Below are 23,242 nucleotides of genomic sequence, written 5' to 3' on the forward strand. Positions count from 1 at the left end.
TGGTACTTATTTTTATTGGTTCTAGAGTTATAAACAAATAAAATTTTCATTAATGAAATATTTGAATCTTACAAGAGGAAGGCACATTGGTTCGAATCTGACTTCATATACATTTACTTTTTCTAACTTTTTCTTTTTTTTAATTTAAATATATTGATTTATTAATAATTATTAACCTCTGATTGTAAAAACATCTGTATATGTAATTTAATCGGCATACAAGGAAGTCATGTAATGTCCACATCAGATTTTCTCCTGCTTCATTTTTGCTTTATTTTGTTGATGGTTATCATAATAATTTAAAAACATAGTATTAGACAGATATAAGACTTACATTTATTTAAAAAGTAATAAAAGGACTTTTAGTCTGTCCTTATTTTTCAGGTAAGATTGTTGAATTAATAATTGTATAAATATCTGATGTTAATAAAACAAATATTTTAGCAATTTAAAACTGTCCACTTTATTAATGAATGGGAGGATCGTATTGCACTTTCAAATGAAATAAGTTTAAATGAAGTGCAGCAAAGAATGTATAAATATAATTTAATAGGCTTACAAAGAAGTCATGTGATGTCCATATCAGATTTTTTTAAATTATATTCCTGTTCATAGGGTCCATCTGCAACCAGTTATTATTATTATTTGTTTGTTGCACGCTACATTAACAAAATGTAATATATATTACTTTATTTTGTTGCACCTGATTTGCATAATTACAAAAATAATGTAAGTAAAGTTTGGCATTCCGTAAGTCACGGATTAGAGATAAAAGCCACCCGGTTATTTACCTTTAAAACATACAAAATGAAAGTGTCTTTTTTTATTTCACTTCAAACTGAGGTATGGATACTCCAACTAATGAACATTTGGCAACCACCCTCAACAGACCAATGAGATGAGGATGATATGTATACATGTACATGAGATGTAGTCGTGTACAGACTCGGGCTTACCATTCCCAACATATGTGGTTAATTGAACCTCAACCACCAAAGTAAACCAGCATCCACTGTTTACTATTCAAATCCATATAAAAGCAACTACCTTTTACTAGAATTTGAACAACATCTACAAATTTTGCACAATCAACTGAACTTCAGGTCTTTGGTAAACCTGGTTCACAAAAACTTGAGTAAGAAGTAGAAAGATGTCCAGAAACAACTTTCCATTTACATCATAAAACCGCTGACAGTAAAACTGATTTGCAGGAGAAGATTGTCATGTGTGAAGTAAAATCCAGAAACTGAAACAACCAATCAATGCATAGGAAAATTCGATCATCAAAATTAAAAAAGCAATAACAAGCAAGTCAGGGCTTAGTAATAGTTGAATGGATAGCAGAGGATATCAAGTTTGAGGTTCTCACTACGCTGAGAGAATGAATGAGAAAGAGAGCCCTGAAATGTGGAAGAAAAATTGAATTCTACAGCCCAAAGAGTACTTCTAACTATACAGCAATATCTGTCTGATGAGACCACAGAATTGGACCACCCAACTTACTCACTGGATTTAGCGCCAAGAAAATTTTTATCTTTTTCTATGGTTGAATCAACAATTAAAGGCACTCATTATCACAAAGTTAATAGGATGAAAAAGAAAATAACAAAACTATTGAAGCATGTAAGCCCAATGATTTGCAGCTCTGTCTCCAATGATAGAAAAATTTGCATGTAATAGTGTGTAAATAGAGGAGGAGAGCATAATGTTGAAGGGTACACGTAAATTGTATAATTGTAATCAATCATATTTTTATAACCCGATCTGTAATTAATAGTCATACCTCATATATAGAAAATAACAATAAAATAAAAAGTATAAAATAACTCAAACAACCCTAACAGATTATAGTAAAATGTGCAACACAGTGGGTTCCAATAAAAAAAAATAACTAATTTTCATTTCAAAATATAGACACATACTACTGTTTTATTAATAATTAATCTTTGGTTACTGCCCAAATAATATATTAATGTATTAGTTTTGCTTACCAGTGAGAATACTTAGTCTAATTTACCATTTAATTTTTTTTTTTAAAGAAGGAAAAAAATGTTTAAATCGAAAATTCTAAAAAGCTTAATTATTGTATTAAAACACAAACAACACTGAAATTATTTCCTTTAGAGACTCAATGTCAGGCCATCTTACTATAAGAAGAAAATAATAATAAAAACCCAGAATTATTGTCAGTTAAGTCAAAGATTTCTTACTTCTATGCAAAGATTTTTTTTATGGACTTTAACATTTTTTGCTCAGAATTTTATCACAAATTTGTAGTTGATATTCATTTAATTTTACATTTATTTAATACTTGTTATAAGAAAATTATAATTATTAAATGTGACTTCTTAATTCAATCCTTCTTTTTTTTAACCTCCAGGATCACCATTAGGTACTGCTTCAAAGAATGAGACGAATGATTTGTACCATATGTGAAAATGCCATCCCTGACAAGGATTCGAATCTGGGACCTCCAGATAAAAGGCCGAGATGCTACCACTCGTACCACAGAGGCCAGCAACTTCTTATTTAAATCCACCTACAAGAACACTTTGATAAGTAGAGAAATAGCTGAGATGACAAGCATTTCAACTGAACATGTGCACAACATCCTAGACATATATAGAAAATGAAGAAAGAAGCTTTGCAGATGACAGGAGCACTTTTTTCTTGGGTAAATGTGATCTGTATTTTTAATGCCAATGTTCAGGATGTTGTAATAAACTGGTTAATAGTCAATGTTGATATTTCCTTAGATAAAAAGAACTGACACATATATGTCAGCTTTTTTTATTCTGGGTGCAAAAAAAAATAGATAAGTTATTGATAGTTGGAATAAATAGTTGATGAATGAATAACAATGAATAGTTGGATAAATTAACCTGTAAAAATTGTTCATGACCCTAAAACATTACTGAGCTAAGCACATCATGCTAAAAGGTTATGTTGAAAAATAAATACAATTCAACTTGAATAATTGTTTTCTTTTCATTTAGTTTACTTATAAAACCAACTTTGTACAACATATCTCCAGAAATATATACAAAGTGGAACTCTAAACATTATCAAGACAAAAGCAAAGTCTTCTCAAACCTTCAAAATAAATCTTGGAAGCTCCAAAATGAGTATAGTAAAAAAAATAGTTAAAATATCTACAGAAACAATCTTTAACAATAATGAACAGCATAAGTCTTTATAAGTTTAAGTAAATATTAAAGAACTAAAATTTTCCTAATTAAAATGAGAAAAATACTGCTATGATCATCTATAATAGACTTCATGACAGACACTGCCTGTATTTAAAAAGCTTACCTTAAAAACTACTAAATGGGAAAAACAGGTTTTATACTAAATTAAGACTTTTTTATGCATAATTTTCAATTTAGAAGAATAAAAACTGAATCAAGAATGATTATAAATAAAAAAAATTCTGATTTGCATGCATTTTCTCGGTAAAACAAGTTCAATGTTTCATAACTTTGTCAACAAATTATACAAAAAGCTAAGATTTAAGTCTAATTAAGAACTGATTATTAATCTTTAAATATTTTGTTTTTTTAATCTTCTAATTAAAAAACAAAATTGCCAATTTCTTAAACTGCTATATAACTCAAGAAAATAAGGGAAACTGTTTTTTGCATTGAACATAGATTTTATTAATGTTAATACAATACATACATAATTAATAGTTTAATTAATTTACTAATACATAACTAAATAAACATATTTGATATTAGTTTAATAAAATACACAGCTAATGAAAATTATAACACAAAAGATACAGGTTAGCCCATTTAAAACACAACCCACCAATCAGCCTCTTATAATATTTGAATTGACTGCCCAACTCTCCTACATTTTACTAGAATGGAATCATCCGATAACAGAAAATGGTGTCAACACAGAACACTGATACTGATAGCTGCAACAAAGTGATCATAACGTTCAGTGCATTGTTAGAGAGAAGATGGTGTTTTCACAAGACAAATGTGTTTTTATTCTTGAGTCGTACTTTAGCATGCCATCAGTGGTTGTAGTGCAAGAATTTTTTTTGCCATAAGTACCATAATAAACCAACACCTAACAAGAGATCAGTTTTGAGAGTAGTGGCTACATTTCTCTGGTTCTGTTAATAATACGGAACACAAAAGATCGATGATACTGTTCAATCCAGAGACAGTCACTGAAATTAAAGACCAATTAACTGCCTCGCCAAAAAAATAGCTAAAATTAATTTATCAAAATCAATCGTTCATTCAATCATATCGAATTCAAACAATTCAACAGCTTCTTGATCCAGACAAAGAAAAACAGCTAGAATATTGTCAATAGTTTGGTCAATTCGTGCATGAGGGTATTCCTGTTATGGACTAGATTTTTTTTCACAGACAAGGGGTGGTTTCACCTACGTAAACAGCTGCAACAGTAGGATTTGGAAGCTGAAAATCCCGACGCATATCATGAAAAACTACTGCACCCACAAAATATAAATGTATAGTGTGCAATATCACAAAAAAAAATTATTGGTTTTCTTTTCTTCAAGTACACCATTACTGCAGAACGATATCAGATAATTTTATTAATTCATTGCACTTTTGGAAGAGAAAGATCAATACTGGTGGTTCCAACATGACAGTGCAACATCACACTACACACATTCAATTTCTGATTCCGTTAATGAATTTTCTTGTGATTACATTATTGGTTGTGGCTTATGGCCACCAAGATCTCCAGATATGACTCCACCAGACTTTTTTCTTTGGGATTAACTCAAACAAAAAGACTACAGCAACAAACCATGAACACTTGAACAACTGAAGGTCAATACTGAATAAGCTGTTTTTCAATACCAACCCACAAACTCTGAAAAAAGTTGCAAGAAACACAGTGAAAAGGGTGGATGCATGTATTCATGAAGATGGCAGCCACTTTCAGCATTTACCCTAGAATTTAAGGTATTGGAGAGTTTGAAAATAAAATATTTAATTTAATAACTTACAAATGCCTTTTTTTATTTGAATATACCTACTGAAATAGGCAGGTTGTGTTTTATATGGGACACTATAAATAAATTAGTAAATAAAAAGTCAATTTAAACTTCAAAAATAGAATTATTAAATTCATAACGTTAAAAAGTAATTTACTTTCCCTTTTCTTAATTTCATTTTTTTGGAATCATTTCCATAATTCCTTTTAATTATGACATAATTTTTTTTTTTTAAACATTTAACTATAATCAGGCTAGTTTGCTACCTTATACAATATGACAACAGATAATTCAAATAACAAATTAACATAAATTTCTAACTTAAGACATTTCACTATTCTAGAAAAAGTAATAAACAATTCACAAACAAATATGTGAGTATAAACTTAAGAAGAGCCAACTAATTACATTTAATTGTAATATCAGACAAGAATAATCCTTGGACAAGCCCAAGAGAGAGTGATTCCTGTGGTTTTTAACCACAGAAAGGATCAACAAGGACAAGGAAATTGATCGGTATAAACAATCAAACCTTAAGTAAAACTGCAATAACCATGAAGCAGCAGGTTCCCAATTTGTTCAAATCAACTTACATATACAGAAACAGAGCAAACCTGAACCTAATGAATGGAAATAGTAAAATACATAAAATAATGACCATGGCACTTTTTGCACCTGCAATAAAATTGATCTAATTCAGACCACAAAAAATAATGAAGTGATTGCAATTGTGTATAAGCCTACAATCACTGAATGAATACATAAACATGTTACTTTTTCTCCACAAATATGAGTTAAGAGCACGAAAACAGATGCATACTTCTCTGAAAGCCTGAGTCTGGTTTTTTAATCACCTATTAATACTTCTTTAATCTATTCTTTAATCACCTATTATAGATAACAGAAACTGAGTGCATATTCTACAATCTGTATCATCAATGAATACTCACATTCTTAAACATATGGAAACTTGTACATAGACTGATCATATGCTACTTCATCCTAATCCAAAAAATAACTAACAAAATTTGATGCGGACACCATATAACTTCCTTGTATGCCTATTAAATTACATATACATATTTTCTACTGCACTTCATTTAAACTTATTTCATCTGAAAGTGAGGTACGATCCTCCAATTCTTTAACAAAGTGGACAGTTACACAATTGCTGAAATATTAGTTTTATTAACATCAAATATTTATACAATTATTAATTTAACAATCTTACATGAAATATTAGGATAGAGTAAAATCCCTTTATTACTCATATTACTAGATCAGTATTATTAATTGCTGATTAATAAAAGTTTCAGATTTCTGGTGTGTCATATAAATAAAAGTTAATAATAATTAAACTATTCGATTTACTGAACTTATACTGGTTGCAAATGTTAATTTCAACCTTACCGTATAAAATATTCAGATTTTATTATTGGATTATTTGGTGAATAATCAAAAACGAAAAAGAAACAATCATACAGAAAAAAGAAAGATAACATGAAGAAATATATCTCAAAAAAATGACAAGACAATGAATATGAAGAGGAAGAAAATGTTAAGAACAAGGGAAGAATAAAACAATTAAGAGAAGAGAGGGTGATGAACATAAAGAGAAAAAAAATTTGAAAACTAGAAAACATGTACACAAATTAAGATCAGAATAATTATATCAAACCAAAGAGCGATTAAATGACTGGCAACAAAAATCAAATAAAAGACATGATCAACTCCAACTTAAGGAGAATATTGTCCGACAATAACAGAGGAGTAATGAACTAAAAGATCAGAATTTTTTGCAATTTATTAAAGATCGAACATGTATACCTCAGTGTATATGTTGTTCTTGTGAGGGTCTATTTTTCAGTCTCTGTAGTTAACTTTAGATAAAATTTAACAGAAATTCCAGAATTAAATTAAAATTAAACAGAAATTAAACTAGAAAATCCAAAAATAATACGATTCTAAATTATAATTTTCAGATTAATATTAAACAATAGTTGTTACACCAAATCTATTATATATACACATATGTAATAATGCCTATTAAATTACATATACGCATTTTTAAAAGTTCATAAAATCTTATTTCACTAATAACTTACGATTTTTTTAATTTTTTTTTTTTTTAATATTATAGAAGAATTATTATTTATTATCAATTTTTTTACAATAACGGGTTAATAATTATTACTAAATCAATATAATTAAATTAAAAAAAGTTAAAAAAATAAATTAAAGAAAAAGTTTAAAAAAAATTAATTAAAAAGAAGATGAAGTCCCCTCAATGGGAGCTTATTACTGCAGTTAAGAAAAAGTAAGTCCAAAATCCAATTTCTTTTTGGATTTTGGGCTTTTTTGGGTACTTTTGTTCAGTCAATTGCAATCAAAGGAGGAGTTGCACAACTAGATGTTACAATAGTCCTAAATCCAAAATTTCAACATCCTACGGCTAATAGTTTTTTGAGTTATGTGAGATACGTACATATATATAAACGTCACGCTAAAACTAGTCAAAATAAATTCTGGAATGGTCAAAATTGATATTTCCATTGAAATCTGAAATCAGACATTTTTTGCAATCACGATACTTCCTTTACTTTGTCCAAGGAAGTAAAATATGCAAAATACACAATATATAACATTATAATCTTCAGCACATATATTCAAAAGAAAAATTTTATTTTTTAAATAAATTAATACAGTATAAACAATCTGAACAGTAAGAGTAATTATTTTAAGAATAAAATAAAAAATTTAAAATAATAAAAATTTAACTTACACAAAGTAAGAAAAAGAACAACTTGAAAGTTGCCATGATTTCTTGTTAAAATTGCCATTAATGTAATCACTATATGAAATGTAACCAACCCTATGAGCCATGGATCTTTCCATTCAATCTGAAAAGCAAAAAATGAACAGATAAAAAAGCAAAATAAAAGAAAAACTAATCTCAGTTAAATACAAAAATATATCACACAAATAATGCAAATTAGAAAGAAAAATATAAGTAAATATACATATACATATATATATATATATATATATGTATGTATGTATGTATGTATGTATACACACACACACACACTTTTTTCAGATTCCATTACATTTTGTTAAATAAAGATAGGAATCACACCTGTGGAAATAAATTTAAAAAAAAAAAGTGAAAAGAAGTTCTTAAGATAATTTGCAAAATAACGTTCTGTATTTGCAAATTTGAATTATGTATTTATAATTTTACAAATTTATTCTGTATTTGAATTATGTGAATAACAGTCATTAAAACTTTTGTAATTGGATAATCCTTAAATGCCATCAATTAAATTTATACAATAATTCATTTAGAAATAAAATAATATATATATATATATATATATATATATAGTTTCATTTTAATCGCCCTAGGCGAATTTCTCATAAAATACGCAAAATACAAAAAAATGACCTAAGTAAAAGTTACTCAGATTGGAGAGGAACACCTAATGGTGACCTTGGATTTTGCCTTTAACTTGACCGTTATTTCAAGGTTAACACGATTTTTTCAGATGGATGAGCTATTCTTGAGCAATAAAACAAATAATATTTTATACTGAAACACGTGGTCACAATATCACCACAATAATCACCTTGGGCCTTTTTTCAGGGCGTTTCGTTTTAATCGCCCCAGGCGATTTTCTCGTAAACTACGCACAATACCAAAAAAATTACCTAAATAAATCCCTTTATATGTGCTATTTTCAAAATATTAAAATCTTTTTAGGCAAAAAAAAATTGTTATTGAAAAAGGGACTCTGCGTAAACATAATTTCAACTCGCTAAACAAATATATTTTTAATCTAAAACTTAACTTAGTCAAACCATCTTAAACGTTTAAATACCAAAATGTAAAAGAAAATTCTAAGAATGCCTTTTTTTATAACATAAGACTTACTTAAAAAAATATATTTTTTAAATATTTGTTTTATTAGTCATTAATAGATATTGTCGCGTCTTCGTGGCTCCATCAGGTTATTGAGTGATTGACAATTGAAAAGGTTTATATAATTACAATTTATTGGTTTAAAAACATAAGTAAAACAACACAAATCAATAATAATGACAGTAATAATAATAATAAAAAACGAAAACCATAAAACAACTAGTAGAAAAAAGTACAGTAATTACAACTACATTAACAATCAGAATAATCGTAGTAATAATAATAACAGACAAGAAAAAAAAATCTCACAATAATAATTAAAATAATGACAATAATGGCAACAGTAAACAATAATAGTAATAAATAGAGAACATACAAAACAGAATTTAAGTAATAGTCACGATTTATTCACAGGTAGATAAATAATGGGAATCACAATTCTGTCCCAATGACCGCTAGTCTTAACACTTTTAACCACTAGTCTCGTAAACAATAGTACCAAAGATAAGACAAGTATAACATTTTTTACAGCAAATTACCTTTGCTGTTCACAAATAAAACTACCCAACAGTTTTTATGAATGAGATTTAGTACATCTCATTATCTCTTTCACTTATAGTTTTACAGTATGACGTTACTTAGTTGCGCCGACTTAGTTCACTTTGAAATTCATTCCTTCACTGACCTCCTCGCAGAATACTCTCGCTGACTAGCGTCTCGCCGACCGATTCGCAGAACTCACATCTCGCAGATTCTCCTCCCGGAACTGATATCATAACTTCTCGCGTAGACTCATTTCGCAGTACTGATTTTTAACTGGTCTTCTTCGGAGTATTTATACTCCAATCCTCTTTACCTGCCGAACCAGGCACAACTCGATGCGTGAAAACGATCGACAGAACCCTTTCGTTCCCATGCATTTCAAAACTTTGTCCGGTAACCCTTCTCACGGTACAAACATTTGTTTATTGTGTGTCAGTGGGCAGTATTACAAAAAACGACTGTTAAACGGACCTGTTACCTTTATTAAAAGGGTCCCTTTCAGCCCCTTCTGGATTCCTCCCAATATTATATTTTCAACTACTACTTTCTTAATTGGTAGGAATCCGTTACTCAAGTCTGCTATACCAATCTTGTAACAATATCAAAAACCATAAATAATCTAGGCCCACCCTTCAATGTCAATAGTGTAATTAGTGGGTTATCAATTATATTTTTTTTTAAATTAGCAATAATTTGTTTTTGTCAAATTATTGCTAATTTGTAATGAATGTAATTTGATGTTCTTCACTAATCAGTGGAAAAACAAATCAGTTCTTCACTAATCAGTTCCCTTTGTTCAAGTTAATTTAGAAGCAGATCATTTAATTTTTAACAACTTTACCACTGTTTTATCCTTACTTGATACTCATTTTCAGAATGCCATTCCTTGAGACAATCAAGTAAGTGGACTAATCAAATTTTAAGATATGTACTTTATTAACATTCACAGGACCTAACTGAAATATTTTCCCCTCTTATAGTGCAATATACATAACAATTAATATTTATTTTAATGTAAATAGAATTCACTCTTATAAGATTAATAAGTGGTTTAACAAAATAATTCAATTAATGGTAATATTCTAAAATAATACAATCTACTGTCTAAGAGATACTTAAAATGAAAGGTTTAAAAGATGAAAAATGCTAAAATCCTTGCTCTAAGTTGATTTCTATTCTGTGTAATTTTAATACAGATAAAACGGCGGGCATGAGGAGGTATCAAGGGGTATTCACACACAATTGGTAGAACAGATGATAATTCCTTCATCAACATAAAGCCCACAAAAAACTCATGGAACATACCAAGACAATATATTTGATTCACCACACCAAATCTCAATACAGATCAAGAAATCACAAAGTGATGAAATAAAAGTATAAAAATATGTACCAAATAATCTCATACCCTATCAATTAAAATAGTCACAATGGAAATTTAGATCTGAAACCAATCCTTTTAACATAGTACAACAGTAAATCACACAGTTATCACAACTTCTCAGTAAACTGAAAGAATCAACACCTAATAACAAATTGCTTCATCTACAAGACAGAAATACCATCTAACTGCTACTATGGAAACTTAAATATTTTTTGATATAATTCACTAATTTTTGAATGGTCACTAATAAGGGAAGCTATGCTTCTATGAGTGAAGAAGTTGTGAGAAAGGGCGAGCGGGTTATCTAACCCCTGACAAGGTTGATGAGCAATATGGGTAGTGAAGCACCCACGACAGTGAAGAGGAGGAACTGTCCAGTGTATACTCTTCAGTAGTGCTCTATGGGGTGTCTGTCTGGGATGGTGCTCTTGATAGGGCATGGCAACAGAAGGAGGTTATTGATCCAACAACGACGGTTCAATCTGCAGGTTATCGCAGGATACTGGATGATAGGTACAGAGGCGGCATCGGTCATAGCTGGTGTGCCGCCGATAAACCTGAAGGCCAGGATGAGACATTTTATTGCTCTGGGGAGTGAGAGGAAAGTGGCTATCGATGAGATGTTCAGAGCTTGCAATGACAGGTGGAATGCGGCAGACTGGGTAATCGACACACCAGCTCATCAGTGACGTCACAAGTTGGGTAGAGCAAAAGCATGCTGATATCAATTACGAGCTTACTCAGTTTCTATCAGCGTACAGATACTTTCAATTACCTGTACCATCTGAGTAGGAGTACCACGAGATGCTGCTATGATTGTGGGGAACAAGATATGGCAGAACATGTAGTATTTTTTTTTTGCACGAGGTGGAGAGACTTCAGGGCTGCCATGATGGGCCACAGTGCAGTAAATGTGGGTAATGTCATAAAAGTCTGATGTTGGGTGACAGAGATGTTTGGACGAGAGTAACGACTGCGGTGACAGCCATAATTCGAAACAAGGCACTAGAGGTGAGGGGCAGGCAGGCTGGAAGACTGCAGTTGACCTGAGGAGGAGCAATCAAAGCCAGACGGCTGAGGGCAGCCAGCCTTAGGGGGATGGACAATGGGAGCTCCTCGGAGTCGATTATCCCCTGGGAACGTCACTCTGGCTATTCTAATTCGGTGACAAGAACGCCCGGGTGATTGTGCAGGGACTGTGTACATACAATGAGGATTAGATCTGTCCCCTGCATGACTAGGAAGAGGGTTTTTTAGCGGGTTAGAGCCCCGCACTTGCCACGGCATCTGGCAGAGATCCTAGTAGAGAAGCCGGACGAGAGTGTCTCGTCGGCGGCATTTAAAACAGAGATTGCGGAAAAGCTTAAACCGAGGAAGGAAGGTCTTAAGATTCTTAGTACACGAGAAAATCCAAAGGGAGTCAAGACTGAGACCAAGGATTCCGAGACTGAGAAGATCAAGACGAGCAAGTCCGTGGACGGGCTCATAATCAAATCATGAAATGGGAAGCAACTGCGTCCGCGCATGATAGTGATTGATGAGCCTAAGGATCTGAGTGAAAGGGACGTGCTGAAGGCTATTCGGACGCAAAACACTAAGTTGAAGAAGGAAGAATTTAGCAAGTTGGTTAAGATGGCGTTCAAGACTGAAAAAAAGTATGGTGGACTCGTACACTACGTGTTTGAGGTCGTAAAGAACTGAGATCTGGTTTGTTAGAGGCAAGCAGGGTGTTCATCGAATACCAGGCCTGCAAGGTGAAGGACTTAATCAGGATAACGAAGTGTTTTAAGTTCTTGGACTGGGCCACATTGCGAAATTGTTAAAGTCCTGAAGTGTGTACCCACTGCGCAGGAGAGGGATATAAGGGTGATGCGTGTCCAAATAAAGAGAAACCGCCAGTCTACACGAATTATAAACGGCTGAAGGCGGATCATAACAGCAGAGATCCTACATGCCCGGCGATGCTGAGGGCGGAAAGAAGCTTGATCGCCAGGACAGATGTATAGTGTTGTCCAGGCGAACTTGCAGGGGTCCTACATAGCACAGGTGGAATTGGGTGCCATACTCGGTAGATACAATGCCGATGTGGCCCGGATTCAACACCCCTATGTTGTGAAAGGCAGCCTGCCGGGGCTTGACGGAGAGTGGAATTGCTTCCACTTAGGGGTGGAGCAAGGCTGTAGTAGGCATGCGGAAGGAGACAGACGCGCTGTTCTAAAGGCAGCTCACGAGTGCACATTATGTGGTGGTAACGATAGACGATGATGGAGAAAGTTTGGTGCTTGTCTCATAGTATTTCCAGTATGGGCATGCGATAGATGAATTTTTGACATCATCAAAAATTTCAGGGACCAGGAGATACTGTTGGCTGGGGATGTCAATGCGAAGTCGCCGTTATGAGATAGTTATGATATAGTGCATAGCGTGACTGGAGGGGAAGAGGAGAGAAGATAGAAGACCTGATTGCACACTATCAGTTTTGCATGTGTGCAATCAGTAGGTGAGCTTCTCACATATCGCGGTAACATCGACGAGTGGAGACATTTCCATGGAAAAAAACATCGATATCACCCTCCTGAAAGGAGAGAGCACGGTAATTAAGAGTGCCTGTCTTGGAAACAAGAATGAACAGGGGTAGATTTCTACTATGTAAATCAAGACTGGAGAAAGTTTGGACTTGGCCTACGGCATGAAATGAATGAATGGACGGCGCTTGTCGGAGAGATCTGCGAAGGAGAGCAAGCAGAGAAGTTCAATGGAGGGATTGTTGCGAGCGGCAGACGGAGCTGTTCCAAGAGCCACGGTTAAGAAGTTGGCTTTCTGGTGAACGACTGAGCTGCAAGACTTGCAGAGAGCAATAAGGAGGAAGGGGCGGAACGTGCAACGAGAGAGGGATCCGGTTCGTCGCGAATCGAAGTGTAGAGAGTACAGAGGAGCCAGGAATGAGTACTTCAACGCAGTGAGAAGAGTGAACAGGAATTCCTGGCGTATATTCGCGACGGATCAGGGGAACAAGGACCCGTGGGGAATCGTCTACAGGCTTCTGACGGGGAAGAAGAAGGAAGATGTTCTCCTATCCTCCATGGAGTTTGGTAGTAGAGTGATCACCGACAAGCGCTTTGTGGTCATGAAATTGCTGCATGAACTGCTACCTGCTGACGAGTTCGCTGAGAATGAGTATCACAGTAGGAAGAATATGGACGAATTCAAGGCGGACTGGGCAGATTACAGAAGAAGTTGGTTCTGCGGTGGCTTCGATGAAGAAAGGCAAGGCCCCTGGGTTTGATGGCATTACGGCGGAGTTGGTGAGAACGGCCTTCGCCCATTGTAGAAAGGAGATGGTCAGTTTGTTTAACTTGAGAGCAGGCAAGTTTCCAAGGTGATGGAAATTTGGAGTAGTGAAGATCCTCTACAAGGGACAAGGGAAGGATCCGGTTTTATGGTTTTAAATTAAACACGCCCCTGACCTTGTTACCGGTGATGGGTAAACTGTCTGAGAAAATAATGTTCAGCTGAATATATGGAAGGATTAATGCGAATGGGCTTCTCTCAGAATACCAATAAGGCTTTAGGCCCGGTGGAGGTACCGAGAATGCAGTAATATCATTGTTGGAAGAGGTTACGAGTGCTGAAGGTTGTTACGTGTTGTGTGTTTTCTGAGACATCTCGGGAGCTTTCGACATGATGTGGTGGCCGTTGGTGCTGTACTAGATTGGAAGGGAGAAGTGACTCAGAAGGAATTTAACTTCCTGAGGAGCTACTTCGAGGAGAGAGAGTTGGTACTGCGGCATGGTTCAGATGAATGGAAGAAGCAGTTGAGTAAGGAGTGTCCACAAGGAAATGTGATGGGTCCACTTATGTAGATAGTAGAATTCGACACGTTTCTGCGTTTGCGGCTGCTTGATGGTTGCCGCTTAAGAGCCTACGTGGACGATGCCCAACTCACTGTAGAGGCCAATTCGAAAAGCCAGTTAGAGGACAGAGCGGAGAAGGCGATCGAGATGTTGAGGAAGTGGAGTGAGACCACAAGATGACTTTCAGCGTAGAGAAGACGAAGATGATGATGCTGAAAGGCAAGTTGCAGCGAAAGCCAATAGTACAAATTGGAGGGAAGAACATAAAGTGTGCCAAAACACAGAGGTACTTGGGAATCGTCATCGATGAGAGGTATGAATATAAGGAGCACGTGACGCAAGTTGAGGAAAGGCGTTCGACGCATTCAACACCATTCGACGAGTCGTAAACTAGGTGTCTTGATTTCCGGACGCTGAGCATATTAAACAAAGGCTTGGCGGAAGGAATCATGCTCTACAGTGCTTTGATTTGGGCGCATAGAACAGATCTCATGCACTTAAGGAAGATTCCGTTGACCATGCAGCAACTGATATTGCTAATCGTGATAAGGGGCTTTAGGATCATATCGGAAGATGCAGTGTGTGGTGACCGGGGTGAAGCCGATTGATACCACTGCGGGAGAAAAATTGAAGATCCGAGAGCTAGAAATTCTGGTGTGAAGAAAGCTACGACCCTTTCCCTCAGTGAAGAAGGCTACGAGGAATGGCAGGCGAGATGGGACGCTTCAACGAAGGGTAGATACATGTACGCGATTTTCCCAGATGTAAGACTTCGTTGCAAGAGGAAGTGGCTTGTTACAGTCCATTATGTAACACAGGCTTTGACCGGTCATGGTAACTTCAATGGAAAGCTCAGCAGATTTGGATTGGTGCCGAGTCCCAATTGTGTGCGTTGTAAATTGGAGGAGACTGCCGAACACGTGCTCCTTGTATACGAGGAATATGAGGATGAGAGGAGGGCAGTTCATGCGGCAATTACGAGAATTAGATGTACGGTTTGAATTGAGACATATGCAGTAACAAGGTCACGTATGGTAAATTGTGTAGGTTTGCTAAGGATATTCTAATTACGAAAGAGAATGATAGGTAATAATTTCCGTGGGCGTAAAGGACACGATGAAGGAGAAGATGTCCGTGTCTAAGGAAAATTTCCGTTGCGTGGTCATTATTAGGTTAGAAAATTGTTGCTGTTAAATATAGGATAAGGTAAGGACATGTTTGTGTATCAGTTATGATTCAGAAACAGATAGGTCTGAAAGCAGAGGGAAAGAAGAACTAAAGATAATTGTAATTACTAAACGAGAGATAAACGGAGGAAGAAGTTAGTAGGATATTTTAAAGAATATAGGATAAAGTTAGGAAGTATTTGTATAACTGAATTAGTCGGTTATGATTTATGATTCAGAGCAAGTTAGGTGAGTGCAGAGGGAAAGAAGAAGTAAAGGAGACTTACAGATCTATAGGAAGAATAGACAGAAGTAGTAGTAAATATTAAAGTAGAGATAGATTAGTAATAGGCCCTTAAAAAAAATAATAAATAAAAAAATAAAATATTAAAAATAAAGATGAAGCTTCACAAAAGTCCGGGGCCAGATGGAGTCCCTGTGGAAGTAGTAAGGCTACTGGTAGATGTGGCTCCCTTAGAATTACTTAATGTAATGAATTACATATTGCTTGATGACCAAATACCGGATATCTGGAAAAGATCTCAGTTGGTGTTGTTAAGAAAGCCGGTAGTTAATGATGCATCTGATTCTTACAGACCTTTGTAAGTTACGAACAATCACTGTAAGCTTTTAGAAAGAATGATATACGGGCGGACATTAATATAAGAGGAGGCCTAAGCCCCAATCAATATGGATTTCGTGAGGGACGGTCCACCACCGATGCTGTTAAGGAAGTCATGCGCATTGTTGACGCAGCAGCTGGCACCTGGCGTACTAGGAGAATTCCAGTTGTAATATTATCAGACGTTAAAAACGCCTTCAACTCCTTCAGCTAAGAATCCATATTTCAGGCGATAAGGGAGTGGGGAATTCACGGCTATCTTAGGAGGATAATACAACAGTATTTAAAAACCAGACCCCTGATTTTGCAAATGGGCAACGATGAGAAAGAGTTTCGGGTCACGTGTGGGGTGCCCCAAGGCTCTGTTCTGGAACCTTGTATTTGACGGAATGTTACGACTGTCTTACCCTGAAGGAGTAGTCCGACAGCTTTTGCGAACTACCTTGCTTTCGTGGTATCAGCAAGGACTAAGCAAGAGATGGCCGATTTGGCGAGTAGGGCGACAAGAATGGTCGACAAATGGATGCTAACGAGGAACCTGCATCTCTCATGCGAGAAGTTAAGGATGATGCCAAAGCGGGACGGCGCAGGATTGCGCCTATACCGATCCCGGTGGCCGACACACACCAAGGCTGAGGGGTCATCAAGAGCTTGGAAAGTTTTGGGCAATTTGGCGAAACCGAGGGCATCCAAAAGGAGTTTGTATGCCATGTCATAAATTCCATACTGCTGTATGGGACCGACTTGGACCAGGGCGTTGAATAAGGAACGCAACAGGCGATAGTTAGAAGGATTACAAAGGAAAACCGCGCTCAGGGTGGCTTTGTCTTACTCATCGGTTTCCACCGAAGCAATCCTGGTAGTTACAGGTATTCTTCCATTGAAACAGCTGGCACAACTACGCACAAAAATCTAGCAGGGAACATGTAAGAACGTGAAGCTACAAGAACTGACAGAGGCATGGCAAACATGATGGGACGCGCAACAAGGGACGTTGGACGCACAGGCTCATAAAAGAGATCGAGCCGTGGATCGGGAGGAAATTTGTTGAGCTGAACTTTTGGCTTACCCAGTTCCTAACCGAACACGGCGTATTCCGACAATATCTTGCAAGCCTAAGAAGAGCCGAGGATGCGGATTGCCCTTACCGTGGTACGAATGACTAACCTGGGCATGTCGTGTTTGACTGTCCCAGGTGGGTCGAAGAAAGAAAAGAATGTGTGACTGTTACGGGATCAATCGACGCAGACAGTGTGATCTCTTGTATGCCGGCAAGAAGAAACAACTTTGCAGCGGTATCTAGACTTGTGGCAAGAGTATCAGAACAAAACGACCGGGAAGCTGTGGAGCCGTCGTTCGTCCGTGCTTGCGTGGATTGGCGGCGGTAATGATGCACGGGGACTCTCGATCCTACTCGCTCAAAGGCACCTCCCGAGGCTGTGTTATGCTTAATTGCGGGTCCGGCTACGGGAGGGGAGTCGGTGAGGTGAACGTTAAGTGGTTGGGTGCACGTATTCATACGTAACCCACCGGGCTGGTCTAGTGGTGAACGCGTCTTCCCAAATCAGCTGATTTGAAAGTCGAGAGTTCCAGCGTTCAAGTCCTAGTAAAGGCAGTTACTTTTATACGGATTTGAATACTAGATAGTGAATACCACTGTTCTTTGGTGGTTAGGTTTCAATTAACCACACATCTCAGGAATGATAGAACTGAGACTGTACAAGCGTACATTTTATTTACACTCATACATATCATTCTCTAATGATATGTAATCAGTAATAACTGAACGGTAATTCCCGGAGGCTAAACAGGAAAAAAGGTATACATACGCATATTAACAACCGGAACCTGTGAGCGTGTCCAACACTTCGTTCCTAAATGGAATTCCTACCCTCATCCCAAAAAAAAAATGCCTTATTCAATCCAAGAGAGGAAAGCTAGAGTTTAGGCCTACATTCGTTCTGAATCATTTGAAGAATCACGTCAAGTACTCGTAGAAAAATTTCCGAATGCCTGCATTCTAGCGAAGAGTAGCAAGACGTTTTAATTAAAAAATAACATACAACAGGTTCGGTTTCAGATGCAAAACGAAATAGGCAACCTTCCTTGGGTTATACCTTTCCTAGGGTTGTACAGTGTGGGCAAAGTCCCTTTACATGTTAATAGCATAATAGAGTTACACATGTACATAAACATTGTTATGAATACAAAGCAATACAAAAAACAGTATATTTTTTACTATTGTTGAGCAGATTGACTCTTTACTATTATTTCCTGCCATAATCTGAGTCCTGCACATGTCACTTCAGATAGTGTCAAAAGGACATGACAGTCTCGAATTAAACCATGGCAGATACAAGTGCTTTCACTGTTAAGAAGTGTTTGGTGATTTCTGTATGGGTTAATGGATGTCAGAACACAAAGAAGACAATGACAGATATTTTGAGGAATTTCGTTGTGCGGTTTGGAAAACCACTGCGATCACGACCAACAATATTCGCATGGGAGAAGAAAACCTTTGTGACAAGTGTTCTCGATGCACCACATAGCAGAAGGCCTATGACTCACAACGAAACTTGTGTTGCTGTGGCGGAATCAATTGATTCCAATGAAGTCAACCTGTAAGCGGTCAGCAGAATTAGGCATTCTGCAATTGACTATGCAAGACCACATACAGAAAGACTTGAATGTTTCATGTTTTTGGCCATCCTCAGAGAATGAGTTGAGTGATTGTGACTTGGAACGTGTGAATGCATGTGTAATGCTGCTCGCATACTTTCCACAAGCAAATAATCAAAAAATGTTATGTTCTCTGACGAGTGTGTGATTAATCATAGCTCATGAAATCATAACATCTTTTTTTGGGCTAAGGATAATCCGAACTTTTATGAGGAAATAGAGTGCAATCCACCGCATGTTATAATTTGGGCAGGGATAACAGCAGACTATGTGCTTGGACCATATGGTTCTGTGAACCAACACAGCTATTTTCACATGATTAACACATAGTTGCTTCTAGAATTAAGGGCAAGAGGAATAGCTGACATCATTACACTTCAAGATAGCGCTCCACCACATTTTGCTGTGGGTGTCAGCATATGGCTAAATGAACTGTTTCCAAACCAATAAATGAACCTTGAACCTTTGTAACAATGTTGTTCACAATAAATTTTAATGGTAACAAACATAAATGTTGAAATGTACTGGTTTTTGAATTCATAACAATGTTTATATACATATCTAACTTTACTACACTATTAATATGTAAAGAGACTTTTCACTCATACTGTATAATCACCCACCTACAATGATATGGTTTAACAATGCCTGTATTTTAAGACATCATCATCTTATAACTATTTCATATGATACATTACTATTTCTACAAGTTTTAACAAAAATTTACAGATCCTACGTTTCAGTTTTAATACTACTAAATTAATGTAATAATTCACATAGTATAGACATTAATTGCATACATACTCAGTAACCTTCGTAAATTATGATTATCAGAACTTATAAAAATTGGTAAAAGTAAATTTCCTATACAGATATACCTTCAACATGATTTGATTTGTTTCAAAATAAATACAAAGAAACAATAGTCATTATTCTTCTCACAAGTACTTTTTTTATTTCTTTATAAAATTAAAGAAATAGCGTGCTTGATGTCATATTATTTATATGGAAAATTTATTTGAATGCCTATTCATTAATTCCCAGGACACAACTGTGATCACCGAAAATGCCTTATAAATTAAATTCCTATGAAATCAGAAGTAGGATATGGGTTAGGCTCTGGAAAATGGATAGACAATCAAACATCTTCATATAAGAAGAAATAATGTTTATACTTAAAACGTCTATATTTTTCATTAAAGTGTGGTCAGTAACATTTTTTAATGGTATAAATTATGAAAAGAAAGTTCTACTGAAATGCTTACTAGAAAAAAAATAACTGTAATCAGACACAGTTACATGACAAGTAGGAGTAAGAAATTCATGCATTATTAACAATTCACTTTTACTTGGAAATATAGATACCATATTACAAGCAACTAAATTTTTATAAAAAACAGAGTCTAATAAATCTCTTCCAAGATAAAATAAATGAGAAACATTGTTAATCATAATTACTAACAGTGATTGATTGGTGATGAAAGCTACACATGCATACCTGAAAATGTTGGACATAAAAAAAAATTATACATTAAAGTCTTTTGATTTCATCTTGAAAGTGATATCAAGTAAACAACAAGCTGAAATTAGCAATAAAATTCACAACTTTTTTCCATGAAAAACAAAAATTGAAAACTATTAAAACAAACATCTTAAAAAAATCTTTATTCCATGTTAAATTCATAATATATAAAGTAGTACCATATTAGTTTTCTAATGTACAAAGAAGGTTGTATAAATTTATATAAAAAAAACCAAACCAAAAAATATACTTAAAAATTACCATTATTTAGTAATATCATAATGGCAATAAAAATACTTAAACAAGAGGATAATTTTTCTCTGCAATATGTATTTCATTTTTATTATAATTATAAAAACTCAATCATGGACAAATACAAATCAAGAATCTTTTTTTAATTTGACTGATCACTTTAATCAAATTATTTTCTGGCTTGTGATTAATTCATTACATACACTTGACCTTGTTCATGGAAATATGGAATAGAAATTTTGTAACATGAAAAATGTCATGCCTGACAGGGAATAGAACCCAGGACCTAAAATATGAAAGTACTACTACTCCAGCACACAGGTCAACATTTTGTTAAAAAACTGATGACCAATTTTTAAACACTCAAACATTTCACACATTTTCTTTCATCAGATTAAACTGATGCACTGACTGCATTTGTAAAATAGCACTTATTTAATGTGATGATTAAAAATATTGGGTGATACATTAATTTTCTATACACTCTTTACTGAAAGATAGATAAATATTTATCCAATTATATATACTCCTGAGAGGGAAGAACTTGCTACATTCCATAATTTCAGATGAATGTAGTTACCAATGTCTGCCAATGCTTTTGTATAATGCACAATAGTAGCAATGTAAGAATCAAATCAACCTCAAGGCAAACCTTATTTATACTACCACACAAATTTCAAGAACACCATGATAAAAATAACTATTACTTCTCAAAGTTTAGGAAGCTCAGTTGATGGACAGGGCAGAGATATAATACTGGTCAAGCAACTGCCTTCTCACAACCTATGACCTGTTACAATACATTATTCCTGCCACTGTACTATTAGTAGTACAAACACTACATATAACTTCCCAGCTTACAACTACTGTGCTAATACTTTCTAAACTTTTTAAGAAATAGTTTTCACCAACCAGAAATCTTTGTAGTATTTCAAATTATTAATTAAATCTGCACCAAGCATGTTTTACCACTATACAGGAAAGCAATGTGCTATAAGATTGCTCATTCTACTCGAGAACACACCTACACAGAAAGGCTTATAACCTCATTCTTCAGTAGGATACTAAGCTAAGTTTACGCTATTCATACAGTATTGGTCTAATAATAAACAACCTTCATAAATGTGGAATATTAAAAATGGTTAAAAGCTGTACTAAAAACAAAATAAACTTTGGCAGTAGGAATTAATCCCAGAAAACTGTCAACAGCAATAACAATAATTTTAAAGTAGAATTTAATAGAGAACATAAAGTATGATTTAAGAGAAAAAACTACAGTCAATTTATTTATCAAATATACTAAAAATAAACTTTCAGAGTACATTTCTAAACCAAAGAAACTATGCAAGACTAAGCATAACATACAAAAAACTAAAAACAATGTTCATTTTGCAATAAATTGTTGGTATGTCTATTCTTTAAAATTGGTTCGTTTTTAATCTGTCATTATATACCATGACATCATCAGTAGTAGCAAAACAAAATAAGATACAAGAGAAATGTAGCAATAAAATTATTTAAACATTTGTACTCAAAAAATGAAAACCAGTAGTCGCTGTCAATACAATTATAATAAACAACAAATAGAACTTAAATCATTATTAAATTAAGTTTGCTATTAATAAAGTAAACTTACATTACTAAGAAAAATCCAAAAATTGAAATCCGTTACATATTCGTTTTCAGTAACAGTCATATTTACATTGCACGAAATAAGTTTGTATTATAAAAAAAAAACAAACAGCAGCAACCAACACGCTTAACAAAAGTTTGCCTCACCACCTCAACGGCAACAGAAAAACAGCTACTTTCCTCTACACGATACCACCGACTCAACTACCTTACCAGATTGCTGGTTCACCAATCGTTTATCGTGGTCTTCCTCCTACCCTTCCTTCGTACAATAACCGTGTTCCGATTGCGTTACTGTTTGTTTTTCATCGTTCAATACTTTGTACGTATCATACCACTTTGGTTATGGTCATACAATCAGCATAAAAAACAAAATTAAAAAAAGTATTTGAATGTATAATATTCAAAATAAAAAAATATATATTTTATATTCATATAAATAAAATTCACCAAAAATTAAATTGTTTTCACACATTTAAATTTTTTAGCTTGTAAACAGAAACAATGGAGATTAGGAACTTTTACAATAACAGAGTTTACGAAATTTAAGTGATATTAATATTATTTTATTGACATTACTTCAAATAATAATCCATAGCTCTGAATTATAACAGATTTTTTCTGTTAAATTATTATAAAGTGATATAACAACGAATACTTTTGAACCAATGTGATTTACAAT

The 23,242-nt window shown here is 34.6% G+C and overlaps 1 protein-coding gene across 1 annotated transcript in view; it reads right to left on the bottom strand.

The window, feature by feature from the left end:
• Positions 1–22,904, bottom strand: part of Tmem18 (transmembrane protein 18) — a 58,050-nt gene extending 35,146 nt beyond the window's left edge. Inside the window, exons 1-2 of the mRNA XM_075358395.1 lie at positions 22,565–22,904; positions 7,770–7,887 (exon numbers count right to left, since the gene is read on the bottom strand). Coding sequence (XP_075214510.1) covers positions 7,770–7,887; positions 22,565–22,624 — 178 coding nt within the window. The 5' untranslated portion in view covers positions 22,625–22,904. The remainder of the gene's footprint in view (positions 1–7,769; positions 7,888–22,564) is intronic.
• Between the last annotated feature and the right edge of the window lie 338 nt (positions 22,905–23,242).

The sequence above is a fragment of the Lycorma delicatula genome, chromosome 2 (assembly GCF_047948215.1).
Source record: "Lycorma delicatula isolate Av1 chromosome 2, ASM4794821v1, whole genome shotgun sequence".
Taxonomy (NCBI): domain Eukaryota; kingdom Metazoa; phylum Arthropoda; class Insecta; order Hemiptera; family Fulgoridae; genus Lycorma; species Lycorma delicatula.